The sequence below is a fragment of the Numida meleagris genome, unplaced genomic scaffold, assembly GCF_002078875.1.
Source record: "Numida meleagris isolate 19003 breed g44 Domestic line unplaced genomic scaffold, NumMel1.0 unplaced_Scaffold165, whole genome shotgun sequence".
Taxonomy (NCBI): Eukaryota; Metazoa; Chordata; class Aves; order Galliformes; family Numididae; genus Numida; species Numida meleagris.
Window position 1 is genome coordinate 655,122 of NW_018363448.1, and position 15,281 is coordinate 670,402.

Here is a 15,281-nt window from a genome sequence, read left to right on the forward strand (position 1 = left end):
ATAAATACGGTTTTAATTTTTAATTGCTGGTGCCCTGCAGTCTATACTAGTGAAGCTCATAGGCTGTACCTGAATAGGAGACTTGCAAAAACTTAACCAATCCCCGGATATTCTGTTGTATATGATAATCCATCACTTTATGATGAGCTGAGTATGGATACAGTAGAGAAATAAAGCCTGAATCTTGTTCTTGACAAAGAAGATTCTCCTTCTGCTTGCAAATCTGGCATAACATCATAAAGGTAATCCAAGAAAATGCCATGAAGATGGCTTGTTCTTCTATAGGTGGGAGAGATAAGTGGCAATTAAATTAAGTTTAGGTGCTTGTTTGAATGAGCTGTTACCACGCTCTCTATCACATTGTTGCAGTATGTGGATGAGCTTAAATTGCCCTGTAGAAAGTAAAGGAGGATTATTATTCTAAAGGAAAAAAAAAAAAGAGAAAAAAACTTGGTGACTTCACAGGTTCATTGCTGAGTCATGTTTGCTCAGGTCACAAATCTGTTCAGATCCTTCTCAGCATGCTGAAATCTACTTGAAATTCAAAGAAGGTATTATGGCCAATGTCCACTGACTACCTATAACAATCAGATTTATGAAAAATGTCACTTGTAAAATCAGTGCCAAGACTTTACTGCTGCCTGTTTCAGCAGAGTATGGAGTCTCCAGCCTATTCTTGCTCAACCTTACCTCATTTCTAGGGAAATTCTTGCCTACTAGATAACTGGAGGATTTTTTTTATTGACCAGTTTCCCTCTGTAACAGACCATCAGAGAGGAATCACAGCAGTACATCAGCTAGGGATTTCCCTGCAAACAGATGAACCCAGTCTTCTAACTAATAGAGAGGTGCACAGCAGCTGACATGGAACAGAGCACTGGCATACCACTCTTTTATTTATTGTTGCACAATAAATTCTCCTGCATGGTGGCAAGAGTAAAGAAGGAAGTTGGCTGAGTTGTTATTTACAGTAGGATTTCTTCCACACAGGACACAAATGGCTCTATTCCTCCTAGCCATGATACTGCCAAGGCTCAAATATCAGTTGTAGCGGTAAACTGTCTTAATAAATGCAGTGTGCAATTTATTCATACTCAGAAACAATCGTTAATGCATCCTAGATTTCAGAGTGTTTGGCTAGTGATACGAACTGGTACTTACACATCTGATTCATGGACAAAAAATATTATCTAGAAATGTTCTAATCCTTGCCAGTCTCCAGTCCTTACACAAGTTTGTCTTTACTCATGACTGATAGTGGCAATCACATCACAACGTTGCAATGACAGAACTCTTGCTCTTTCTCAGAGGACAGAATAATTAACAGATGTCTTCTGGCTTGGGAAACTCTGAAATGTGTAAATCATAGAATTACAGAATCATAGGGGTTGGAAGATCATCTAGTCCAACTGCCCTGCTAAAGCAGGTTCCCTAGAGCAGGTTGCACAGGAAAGCATCCAGGTGGGTTATGAAGATCTCCAGATAAAGAGACTCTACAACCTCTCTGGGCAGTTTGTTCCAGTGCTCTGTCACTATAAAGAGGCTCTTTCTCATGTTCAGATGTAGCTTCTGTGTTTCAGTTTGTGTCCATTGCCCCTTGTCCTGTCACTGGGCACCAATGAAAAGAGCCTGGCCCCATCATCTTGACAACCACCCTTTAGATATTTATAAGTATTGGTAAGATCTCCTCTCACTCTTCTCTAAGGCTGAACAGTCCCGGGTTTCTCAACCTTTCCTCATAAGAGGGATGTTCCCTAATCTCCATTGTACCCCTCCACTGAACAAGTTCCCTGTCTTTCTTGAACTGGGGAGCCCAGAACTGGCCACAGTACTCCAGATGTGGCCTCAGCAGGGCAGATTAGAGTGGAAGAGAACCTCCATCAACCTGCTGGCCATCCTCTTTTCAATGCACTCCAGGATACCACTGGCCTTCTTGGTCACAAGGGCACACTGCTGGCTCATGGCCAGCCTGTCATCCCCCAGGACACCCAGGTCCCTCTCTGCAGAGCTCCCTTCCAGCAGGTGAGCCTATAACCTGTGCTGATGCATGCAGTTATTCTTCCCCAGGTGTAGGACACTGCACTTGCCCTTGTTGAACCTCATAAGGTTCCTCTCTGCCCAACTCTCCAGCTCATCCAGGTCTCGCTGAATGACAGCACAGCCTTCTGGTGTGTCAGCCACTCTTCTCAGTTTTGTATCATTGGCAAACTTGTTGAGGGTGCACTCTATCCTTTCATCCAGGTCACTAATGAAGATGCTGAACAACACTGGAACTTGTATTGACCCCTGGGGAACACTGCTAATTACAGGCCTCCAACTAGACTCTGCACTGTTGATTACAAATCTCCAGGCTCTGCCAGTCAGTTAGTTCTCAATCCACCTCACTGTCCACTCATCTACCCCACAATTCCCTAGCTTACCTAAGAGGATGTTATGAGAGACAGTGCCAAAAGCCTGTCAAGGTACACTACATCCACTTTTCTCCTCTCATCTATCCAGCCAGTCATGACATCATAAAAGGCTATCACAGATTGGTCAAGCATGATTTCCCCTTGATGAATACACGTGAACTACTGATAACTTTCTTTTCTTCCATGTTCTTGGAGATGACGTCCAGAATAAGTTGTTCCATCACCTTCCCAGGGACAGTGGTGAGACTGACTGGCCTCTAGATTCATGGGTTCTCTGTCTTGCCCTTTTTGAAGACTGCAGCAACAATGGCTTCCCTCCAGTCTTTAGACATTTCCTCTATTCTCCAAGATTTTTCAAAGATGAGAGTGGTTCAGCAGTCACTTCTGCCAGTTTCCTCAGAACTTGTGGGTGAATCCCATTGGGGCCCAGGGATCTGCGTTTGTCAAGTTTGTCTATATGATCTCTAACCAGATTCTCCTCAACCAAGGGGAAATTTTCCTTTGCCTAGACTCTCTCATTCTCTAGACAACCAGGGTTTGGGATTCCTGAGGGACAGTCTTAGCAGTGAAGACTGAAGCAAAGAAGATGTTCAACATCTCCATCTTCTCAGAATCCCCTGTTACCAGGACATACACCTCATTAAGCAGTGGACTCACATCTTCCTTAGTCTTCCTTTTGCTATTCATATATGTAAAGAAGCCCTTCTTGTTGTCCTTGATCACCCTTGCGAGTTTTAATTCCAAGTGGGATTTAGCCTTCCTAGTTGCATCCCTGCAGGCCCAGACAACGATCCTATGTTCTTTACAAGTTTTTCCATGTTCTGTAAGCTTTCTTACATTTGAGGTTTTCTATGAGCTCCTTGCTCATCCATGCGGGTCTCCTGCCACATTTGCTTGATTTCTAACAGTTAGTGATGCAAAAGTCTTGAGCTTGAAGGAAGTAGTACTTCAATGTTAACCAACTCTCTTGGACACCCTTACCTTCTACTGTTTTAACCCATGGGATACCTCAAGGTAGGCTCTTGAAGAGGTCAAAGTTGGCTTTCCTGAAGTACAACATTGCAATTCTACTTACTGCTTTGTTTCTTTCATGCAAGATCCTGAACTCCACTATCTCATAGCTGCTGTGGCCAAGGCTGTCCCCAGACTTCCTATCCCCAGCCAGTCCTTCTTTGTTTGTAAGAATGAAGCCCAACAGCAAAACTCTCCTCATTGGCCACCTGGACCAGGAAGTTATCCTCAACACACTTCAGAAGTCTCCTGGATTGCCTGCAGCCAGCCATTGCTGTTTTCCTAGCAGATGTCTGAGTGATTGAAGTCTCCCATCAGGATAAGAGCCTGTCAACAGCCTGCCGTTATTCAGACAGGTTGTAGTAGACCATGACCATCAGATGTCCTTTACTGGTCTGGTCTGTAATTTTTACCCTCAAGCTCTCAACCTGATCATAGTCGTTTCTCAGAGGCAGCTCTTTGCAATCCATCCACTTCATAAAACAGAGGGCAACTTCCCTGCTCCTCCTGCCCTATTTCTTCTAAAAACCTTGTAGACCTCAGCTGTAGTATACCAGCTGTGTGATTCATCCCACCATTTTCTCATGATAGCAATTAGTTTGTAGTTTTCTCATTGCATTGTTCCAGCTCCTCCTGCTTATTTCCCATGCTGTGTGCGTTGTTGTAGAAACACTTCATCTGGGGTATCAGCTGCATTACCTTCTTGGAGGAGCCCTCCCAAATTCCCTTGGGACAAATCTGAGGTTGTCCCTTGCTGCTTCCTAAAGTGTCAGTGTTCCCTGGCTCTTCTCTGTTACTCAGAAGTACATCCCCTTACCCCATCAAATCTAGTTTAAAGCTCTGCTGGTCAGTCCAGACAGCTTGCTGCCCAGAACATTCTTTCCCCGCCTGGTCAATTGAATCCCATCCAACATAAACATGCCCGGTCTTTCAAAGGTACATCCAAGATCAAAGAACCCCAAACCCTGAACATGACACTATCCACGCAACCAGTCATTTAACAGATCCATTCTCCTCCTTCTAGCTGGGTCCCAGTCTCCAAATGGGAGGAAAGAGAACACTGCCTGTATTCCTAATCTGTTCAACATCTTTCCAAGGGACAAAAATTGTCTGTTAATATTTTGTAGTCTCCTTGTTGCAGCCTCATGTGATCTAGCTTGAAGGAGTAGGAACAGATAATAGTCCTCTGGCTTTATCAGACCTGGTAGTGTCTTATTGATGTCACAAATGTGGGCCCCCAGAAGGCAACAAACCTCTCTATAGAGATTATCTGAGAGGCAAATGGGTGCCTCTCAGCAAGGAGTCCCCAGTCACTAAACGCTCTTCACCTTTTTTTTTGGTGGCAGTGATTCTAACTTTGTTCCTTGATTGGACCAATTTAATGTGGTTGTCCTTTCTTAGGTCTAGAGCTCAGTTTAAGACCTGTGCTGTGCTCTGACCACTGGAAAGGTTGGGAATGCCAGGTTATCCTCTGTAGTTCCTTTTCTTTTTGAGTAGTCTCAAGACAAGGCCTAGGTTGGTGAAAGACCAGGGACTGCATGCTAAAGAAGCCAGTTCTCAAAAGCTAGAGATCCGCTCTCTGTAACAGCAGTGCATGTGGAGATGGTTGAAGGAATGTAGATTCTTACCTGGGCTTTCTTCCTGTGAGCCTCATGTACAGGTCATAGAGTATGGCAGGAGCCTTGTGACTAACAGTTATCCAGTACTGGTTTATCAAGTAGTTGGATGTCAAGTGAGCGTTGGGTGTTCTGAAGGCCTGTTCCAGTGGGTTTCTTTTGAATGTGGACATGACATACTGCTCTGTAAAAGAACAGGCATTTTACTTAAAAGCAGGTACTCATATGAGTTGGACACAGTCATACTGACGTGCTGCAGTAGAGTCAAAATTATGGTGCTTAACATGTTTAACCTATAGTTCTGTGAACCATGTAACCAGGATTTGGACAATATGATCCTATGGTCCCTTCTGGCATTAACAGAACCATACAATCATAGAACATCCTGAGTTGGAAGGGACCTACAAAGATCATTGGCTCCAACTCCTAGCTCCACACAGGACTATCCAAAAATCAAACAATATTTCTCAGAGCATTGTCCAAATGCTCCTTGAATTCTGGCAAGCTTGGTGCTCTGACCACTGCTCTGGGGAGCCTGTTCCAGTGCACAACCACCCACTGTGTTTTTTTGTGTTTTTTTTTCTAGTACCCAACCTGACACTCTCGGTGCAGCTCCACACCATTCCCTCTAGTCCCATCATTGTCAGTAGAGAGAAGAGATACATGCCTACCCCTCCAGCTCCCCCTTGTGAGGAAGCTGTAGGCTGTGATGAGTGTTCTCAGTTTTCTCTTCTGCAGGCTGATCAAACCAAGGGACCTCAGCCACTCCTCATATGTCTTGTCCTCTAGACCATCTTTACAACCCTTCTTTGGATGCTCTCTAATACTTTTATGTCCTTCTTATATTGTGGCTGCACACACTTCTTGAAGTGAGATCATACCAACGCAGAGTAGAGATAATTCCATTTATTACTTATTTAAAACATATGCTGCATTTAGACTTAATACTGTCAAGCCTAAACTTTCCTATAAAACACAATAATTTAATGGAGGAAATGCAGGTAGTTGTAGCCTGAAGCACTTCAAACCAATGAGCTACATTTCTGATTTCACCTGGAGTAGACAAAGAAACTGTTAAGTTTTAACATATCTTTAGATTATTCTCAGATCACTGAAAGCAAACTTTGAACTATTAGCATAAAACAAAGATGACATTTCTTATTTCTTATAAAATTTCCAAAAGGACTAGCATCAGTATTACTCAGAGTCAGGAAGAAGCTGCTTATTTATTTTATAGTACACTCCCACCCCTCACAATACATTATTAAGTCTTTTCAAATGACATCGGACTTACAACATCAAGTACTGTAGCTTGCTTTCACGTGTGCTATGGATGCACAGAGGCAGCAAATTCTGTTGCATTATTAACTTGAAAAACTGCCAATAGGGTGGAAATAATTTCATTCACTTCATATTGTAAAGCACAAAATATTCTGGGCCCAGTTCTGAGCTCTTACAATGGTACAGAGCCACAGAAATGGCACCTAAATGGAACTAACTGGAGTGTTTGCATATTGGAGAGGCTTAATGGAACTGCAGTAGCTGAATATAAGACTATCACTGTAGGAACTGACAAACAGATGGTGCTGCTCTTTCTGAGCGCCAATGGGCTAACCAAAGAATACGTCCATTTTTTTTTCCACTTTTTTTTTTTTTTTTTTTAAAGTTGAACTACTTGCCCTCCAATGAGTTTGAGAATTATGGCAGCAATCTGTGCTTATATTATGTTTACAGTCTAAGCCTATGTTACAAACAGAAAATCAGACCAGAGTTTGAAAGTCACAGAAATATCCAGATCATCTTTAGATTAGCAGATTCCAGTCATATATTCAGACAGTTTTCACATGCATCTGCAGTCAGCTCATTAATGCACTTCAAGTAGTGATTTTTGCTTTACTTGTACTAGGTAACAGCAACTGGAGAAGACTTGTTAGACACTTTAGCTGCAAAGTTTAGACAACAAAGACTTAAAATAGTTCAATTTAATTTGAGTGCAAGTTCACTGTTAATTTTTGTTCCCATTACACTGCATGTTTAATGGCTGAAGGCCAGCTCTTCTGAAACTCATTTTACATCTAACTAGCTAGAACTGACTGATGTCCTTTCTGTTTTATGTAGCCACACTGCAGTGATGTAGTTATTTTGTGGTCATCTTGTGGACTGTGATACGGAAATCTCACGCTTTGCAGCATGTTCTCTCATTGACATAAATGAAAAGTAGAAGTATTAAAACTGTTTCCCTATCATCAGACAGAAATTAAATTTTCTAAAAGAAAACTTCAAAATTGCCTTCTGTATTTCCAAGCATACTCACAGGCTATAGCAGTATATCCTGAACATGACCTGGCAGATAGTATCTACCTCCAAACTCCACAGGTTTCTTGCATTAAGCCTGGGCACCTGCACCAGCAGGTGGGAACAGGGATTAGTTTTTTTTGTTTCTTTTTTTTAAGAAGTGAGTTTACTTAATGTTGTAGTAACTGTACTCAATACATACAGAAACTAACAGAGAGAGAAGCAGGTAGACAGGGAAGAAGCTGCCTCCAAAAAATCATTTGCCCAGTCAGAGGAGCCTTCCAGAGTGCTGCAAGCTCTTACAAAAAGCTTGGTGAAAATGAATGTGTTGAGACTTTGAACCTGCAGGATGGCATTTGGAGAGGTGAAATGCAGCAAGCAGCTGTGCAGCCAGCTTTGGGAAGAGGAAGAGACACAGGCTGCCGATAAACGTGTCAGCAGCTTTGTCAGCTGAAGAGTGGGAATTCTATTCCCAGTGCTTATAGATCAGGAGAGGAATCCCATGAACGGTGCTTCTTTTCCCCTCAAGGAAGTTTCTCCTAGAGACACTAAATGACAGTTTATGTATAAGTCATTACCTTCTTATCATCATTTAAGTTCATTTAGTCTTCTCTGGCCACTTCATTTCCTCGTGGAAACCTATCAGTTTCACTGAGAACCACTGATATTTTGGAATTGCGATAATTTTGATATTGTCTTCATGGCTCTGTCTCAATTCAAATCTGATGTTAATGTACCACAAATCAAGTTTTCAGCTTTAAGTAGTTGTGAATATTTCCTTCTGGAATCCCATTAAAGATGTTGCCTCTTTGCATTTTTTGCTTCTTTGGCCAGAATAGCAAGAAGGAACAAGTCAATGTTGTAAGCGGAAAGTGCAACTCTTGCCATGTCAGATGATCAGCCATGTTCAGAATTCACACAGATCAGCAACACCTTTCACATTTTGGTTACTTGTTACTTAATGCTTGTAGTGGAAAATGCAACTGTAGTAAAGCAACAGCAATATTATCACAGAACCACAGAATCACAGAACTGTAGGGGTTAGAAGGGACCTCTAGAGATCATCAAGTCCAACCCTCCTGTCAAAGCAAGCTCCCTACAGCAGGTTGCACAGGTAGGCATCCAGACGGGCCTTGAATATCTCCAGAGAAGGAGACTCGACAACCTCTCTGGGCAGCCAGTTCCAGTGCTCTGTCACATTCACATGTTGGTACAGAATTTCCTATGCTCAAGTTTATGGCTATTTCCCCTCGTCCTGTCCCCACAGACCACTGAAAAGAGGTTGATCACGTCCCTTTGTCTCCCACACTTAAGATATTTATGAACATTTATAAGATCCCCTCTCAGTCTTCTTTTCTCAAGGCTGAACAGACCCAGGTCACCCAGCCTTTCCTCATAGGGGAGATGCTCCAGGCCCTTTATCATCTTTGTGGCCCTCCGCTAGACTCTTTCCAGGAGATCCCTGTCTTTTTTGTACCACGGAGCCCAGAACTGGATACAGTACTCCAGGTGAGGCCTGACCAGGGTAGAGTAGAGGGGGAGGATCACCTCCCTTGACCTGCTGGCCACACTCTTTTTAATGCACCCCAGGATCCCACTGGCCTTCTTGGCCAGCAGGGCACACTGCTGGCTTGTGGGCAACCTGTCATCCACCAGGACCTCCAGGTCTTTCCCTGCAGAGCTCCTCTCCAGCAGGTCATCCTCCCAACCTGTACTGATACACGCAGTTAAAATTATGCTGTTCTCTTCATGTGAAAAGCATCTGTATCACAAAGCAGGTACTGCTGAAAACTCAAAAATTCTGAAAGTCAGGAATGAAAACAATTTTGTTTTAAAATAAACATAAGTGGGCAGCAAGACCAATCTGAAAGACTTACTGAAAGAAACTCAGGAAAATGCCAGTTTTGTGTGACTTGAAACAGTTAATCCTATAGGCGTATTCTTTGTGACCCTCCCTTCCACTGTCTGAACTGACACAACGAGTGCATTATCTCCTAATTTTGGAAAGGGTTCAAACTTCACGAGACTAAAAATGGCTTTTTATCCTATAACCATTTTCGTTTTGGAGAGAAAGACAGACATTCTGAAACAGACGGGTCATTCAGGCAAAAAAACGTGATCCAGAAACAATTCACCTCTAGAAGCTACTGAGATGGTTTAGGGGGTGTTTTTTTTCCCTCCTGCCATAGCACAAAAATGCAGCAGCAAATTCTATACCTCAAAGGCACATTTAGCAGGGGGAGAATCAGACACCTGTCTCTCATATGTAGAGTATAAACTGAAATTAAATTTGCACACACTAAACACCATTTTAAAGCTTGTTTTAAGATATACTTTTGAACTGAAGTTGCAAAATGTACTTCACAGTCAGACTAGTAAGACTTGCAGTGCAGCAAAGCAGAATATACATCTTTAGATTAATACCCAGTTGGCTGACCACAGTTTTGTAATTGTGGGAAGAATCACTGCAGTAACAGAACATGCTAATAATCCCAAGGCATAACATTATTTGTAAAAGAAATAAACAACATAAAGTTCATTTTAGAAAAAGAGGCTTGTTTTTATCTCGAGATATATACGATAAGCTGATCTGCAGAGGATGTTTGAGCCTAAGCTCTTACCTTTTGTGTTTTTCAAGTAATTCTCTTCTAGTTCTTTCTCTCCGCTCAACTTGAGCTCATCATCTTTGTACCCAACATGTTCTCATCTCAACCTTTTCTGTTCTAAACCCAGGGCATCCTCAGCCCCCTCTACACTCAATCTCTTTGTTGGCTCTTTCTTTTCTTCCCTTCCATCCCAGCTGTTTTGTGTTAACCCGTGATTCCTAAAGTTGGTCCTGGTGTCAATCTTCCTAACCAGGCAGTCTATGTCCTTCCTCCTGCAGCCTCCAGGTTAGATTTGCACCAAAAATTGTTCACTCCTATGTCAGATGACTTCCATTCCGGAGCCTGCTTTCTCATCAGCTTCCAGGTTCACTCTTAAAACCCTCCATATCCATGACCAGTCACAGATTGTGTTTTGGAGAGAGAGACCTAACATCTATAGCTTCGACCTGAAAGGTGAAATGTAAATAGAGCTAAACACAGTTGGAAATGGGCTTTTGGAAGGGTAAAGGGCAACAACTTGAGTAGCTGCCCTGTGTGTGAAAGAGGGAACTGGTAGGTCTGTACAGTGGCTGGACTACATGATTGTAACCCATAGTTCAGCGAGAGCATAGCTCTGGAAGGCCTATTGCAAGTTCATACTATAAAACAGAGTACACAGAGAGAATAGTACAAAAAGGCTGAGAAAGTCTACCACGTATACAGAGGAAATTTTCAGAATTGTATTTACCAAAAAGATATTGGTAGGAATTGGGAATTCAAACTGGTTGGCTGCAGTTGTAACAGTTGTGATAAGCTTTTCCCAGACTCTTTTCTTAAACCATGGATGTCTTTAAGAGCAAAATTTTACTCTGAGATACTCCATGCAAATTCCTGTTCATGACTCTACTTAATCTTCTGCAACCTGCTGATCTCAGGAAAACTGTGGATACAAGATTTAGTGGAAAAAACCCAGTGTCACCCAAGGAGAAAATTTTGTCTTCAGTCTAATCACAAAGCTGAACTGCTTATGTAAGTCTCTACTGCACTCAGATGATTTCATTATTAAATTCAAAACCAAATAAGATCAATTACAATGCAATTATACATCACTATTTTTATCAGTAAAATTACACTGAAAATAGGCAAACCTCAGGTGGTAATGTTATGCTAGCCATTGCCCAAAGTAGCAGCCTCTGAGAAGCTTTGCATTTACTTCTAGTCCAGCATTTAGCTGGGACAGTTTATTTTCTTCACAGTGTATGGTATGATGCTACATATTAGCTTTATGAGAAAAACAATGATAACACACTGATGTTGTTGCTGAGCAGTGCTGTACAGAGCCAAGTGTGTTTCAGTTTTTCAGCTTCTTATATTATCCTGCCAGCAAGGGGTCTGGGGAGGAGGCATAAGGAGCTGGGAGGGAACAGAAGGGGGATAATTGACATAAACCGGACAAAGGGATATTCCATACCTTACGAAATCATGTGAAAAAAACTATAAAACTGAGGAGTGTTGGCCAGAATGGCAGCTGCTGCTAGAGGGCTGGCTAGGCATTGACAGGTGGGTGGTGAGCAATTCCTTTGTACATCACTTGTTTTGTAAATATAAACAAATAAATAAATACGTAATTATTATTACTGTTATTTCTCTCTTCCTTTTCTGTCTTAGTGAGTAGTTTTTATCTCAATCTAGAAGTTCTAAATTTTTTTTCCTATTCTCTCCCCCATCTCATTGAGAGTGTAGGGATTGAGCAAAAGGTTATGTGGTATTTAGCTGCTTGTTAGGCTAAACCACAGCACTCGTGAAAAAGTCACAGAAATTCTGAACTTAAAGGTTAAGAAGATTGGCAGCATTTTCTAACAATTAATCTGTGAAGCTTCTCCTGTCTCCTCAGTCTGTGACAAACCACAGCATTACATCTCTAATTAAAAAATGTCAGGAACCTGGAATTTTCTCACAGCACAGCCAATTCTGGACATCTTTGCTGGCAGACCATTTGATCAAATCTCATAGCAGGACAACAGTAATGTTTTCAGATTTGTCTTCTTCTGAAAATACAGTTATGGTCTGCTTCCCTGCTGACTTAAAGTTTGCCTGTTAAACAATGGAAAGGAAAGGCTGAGAGGTGAAATACCACTGTATTCACCAGCATCCTGTATTTTGAGTGCAAAGATGTGAATGATGGTATAATAGAAGCAAATTAGGCCCTGTACATCTCTCCATCAATGCACTGATTGTACATAGTATTTTGCAGTATACAGCTGGGCCAAATTCTGCTACTTAGCTTCTGCATCAATTTTCCACTGAAACGGTGTCAGGATTTGTCTCCCTCTCTTTCACACCTGCCTCAGAAGCACATCCACTTGAAAAAGAGCCATGAAAATCATTTGAATTCTTTCACTGACAGCATTTGCAATCAAAAGGCAAACTGTTCTTGAAGCATATTTATCATTTCAAGGTTTGCCTTCTCAGGTCTACATAAATGATATCTATTTAAACTATTCTGCACAGAGTGAAAAAGAAAGGCTACTCTCTCAATATTCTCGTCTTCTGATTTCTGAAGGTTAAAGCTTCCTTTATAAGGATGTAAAATTTGATCTCAAGGCTCCCATCTGATTTCAAAGCACAAAAAAAAAAAACCCTAAAAAACACCCCAAAGCCAACAACCCCAGCAATCAGAAAAGGAAGATTACCACTTACAGCTATGTAGAGCTGCTGCTTCTAGAACCAAGGGACTGGTTCTCTATTCGTTTTTCCACCATGTTAATATCTCCATTCAACAAAGCATGTACTTTGTGGGGCTGTTACATGATTATGCCCACAGTGAAAATTGAATAAATGCTTTCCTGAGCTGAATGCTCAGCACCACGAGCTTTTGCTCACAGGACCCTCAGTAACTGCAACTGGGCCTCCTACATACAGTTTGAATGACAGAAGTTGAATGTTACTTAGATGTAGGAAAGCACTTTTTCAAAGCTTGGCCAAGTAATGCTTTTGACAGTTCATATAATTCTGGTTTTAAATTAGATCTTACCCATTTCTCCCCAGAAGAAAGGATTGATTCCACCTGTTGTACAGTTGTACACCAACATGTTTTTTGGTCTGGAAAAGAGAAAGAAGTATTATTTTAACATGTGAAGAAAAATGCCAAAAGATTTATTAATGGAGTATGAACACCAGCAGCCCAAGAAACAATGGTATTAGCTCATTAAAAAATTGCAGAGGAGGTCATTTTCCATAACTGTGAAAATACAGTATAAATTATGAAGTTTTAAAAAGTTTCACTCAGATATTGGAGAGCAAATGAAGCTGTTAAAGACAGATGAGACTTAAGATGAATCAGCCATATATCAAAATGTATATATAGCAAAAATTATTAAAACAATAAGGAAAACATGCATACTGAAAATTGTAAGATTTTTTTATAGTTTCTTTTAGCATACTATATATAATTGGCAGAAGCCAGTATCAGTGACATACTGCATATTTTACAATAATTTACTTAATAGATATGATATGTACTACTCTTAAACTCCATTTGTCAAGGTGATGATTACAAGTCAATCAATTTCAACAAAATTCTCATTTTAATACCAAATAAGCTTTCTTGTTAATTGAGTGTGGAACTAAACACAGATCGTAGAGTTTTATGTCTTGCTTTCATACAGGACAAGAATCAAACAGATTTTTTTTAATCAAAACCTGCCTTGCCAATGGTGCAAGAAACACTATGAATACAGTATTTTTTTACTCTACATTAGCAGCTGCAGCCAAAATGCTAAAAGAAGTGAGACGTGGCCTTGAAGAGGACTCAGCAGCTCATTGTCTCTAGGTTGTCTATGGTGCTCAGAGCCTGGATGTACCGACTACGAGGAACCCCTCTTTTCAAAACTTCCATGAATGGAGATACCAGGAGACAGAACCCCTGAAACATGGAAAGGAAATCTCACACAGTAACACTTGACAACTGAATTTGGCTACTGTGCAAATTTATATATATATTTTTAATTAATGCTTTGAAATCATGTCATTTAATTGTTTATTATTATTACTGAAATCTAGTAGACTTCTAGGGATGGTCGAGACTAACAGACATGTTGAGCTCTGAAATTATGATCTCCTATAACTTTGAATTACTAAGTAGAATTGCAGCAATGTTTTAAATGTAAGAATAAACAGCAGTGCTTTGTGTGCATTTGTGGATTGCAGAACTCAGTATGAAAACTTCTGAAAGACTAAATCCATAATATGTGACCATATAAAAAAATGTAGCTAGTGCTGAGCCACACAACAGTCTGATACAAACTGTGCTGATGTGAAAGCACTGATTTTCACTTACACCAGTGGGTCCAGGCTCATTAGAGATGAATAAAGAAGATTTTTGCATTTTTCCAGCATCCAGCGAAGCGGATCTATCTTTTGATGTTTTTCCGTTCTCCACACTCCAACTGAGTGAGTGGTCTTGGTCATGTATAGAGTTTTGTAGAGTTTCTACACTAGGCAGTGCAGATTGCAATTCTCTGATAAGATTTAGAATCTAATTTCTGCTAGTAATGAATGTCATCTGCCCTGAGGGATACTGACTTTCTAATTAGATGGTTGAAGAAAATTAAAGCCATACACACTGTCCTTCAAGACAGCATCTAAATATGAAAGTCAGTGAAATCAAATTTACAGAAGGCTCAGGATACTGTATTTTGTCTTACAGCTTACTAACCTTGGGGTCTTGCCCAGCAAGACAAAGCTTTAAATCAAGCTCTGCAACTGATCGTTTAGCCTAACAATTATTTATGTAGGATCAAAATTAAAAATGTGTCTTTTGCCAACAAACTGTTACAAATGGCATTTCTCTGACCATAGCCAGACCCAGGATGTCTACCTATGATGCTGATGTACTTTTTATCAGCACATGCTTTTCTTCTTTTCCAGCTTTTTGGACAGGATGTAACCCTCAATCTGGAGAATTTAACAGGCATGTGGGTAGGAAGCTATATTGATTTTTCTGTGACTGTGCTGCTTTGATTTTTGCTGGTTAAAGTGGAAGAAACTATACAAAAAAATAAATCTGAAAAGCTGGTGAACTGCCTTTTAAGATCCTTTTTGGATCCTTGTGTTGAAATTACTCTATGCAAATTTTCCCCATCCTTAATTCAGTAAGTAAAGTAAAATATTTCTGCCTTTTATTTGCCTAGTATTGATTTCTCAGAGGTGCATAAGCCTCTAGAATAATTCAAATGCTTTACACTATAGCACTCCATACATAATGTTTAAAAGTCCAACATGGAGTTTCACAGGGGATCTTAAAACCTTTATGTAATTTACACATACCCTTCTCAACAAAGCAAAGAATAGGGGATTTTATA

At 40.7% G+C, this 15,281-nt stretch overlaps 1 protein-coding gene across 15 annotated transcripts in view; it reads right to left on the reverse strand.

The window, feature by feature from the left end:
- The window catches only part of FAR2 (fatty acyl-CoA reductase 2), a 148,268-nt gene that overhangs the window by 13,854 nt on the left and 119,133 nt on the right, over positions 1 to 15,281 (reverse strand). For all 15 annotated transcript variants that reach the window (XM_021382035.1, XM_021382033.1, XM_021382027.1 and 12 more), the window contains 2 exons: positions 12,953 to 13,020; positions 5,051 to 5,222 (listed from right to left, as the gene is read on the reverse strand). In XM_021382035.1, coding sequence (XP_021237710.1) covers positions 5,051 to 5,222; positions 12,953 to 13,020 — 240 coding nt within the window. The remainder of the gene's footprint in view (positions 1 to 5,050; positions 5,223 to 12,952; positions 13,021 to 15,281) is intronic.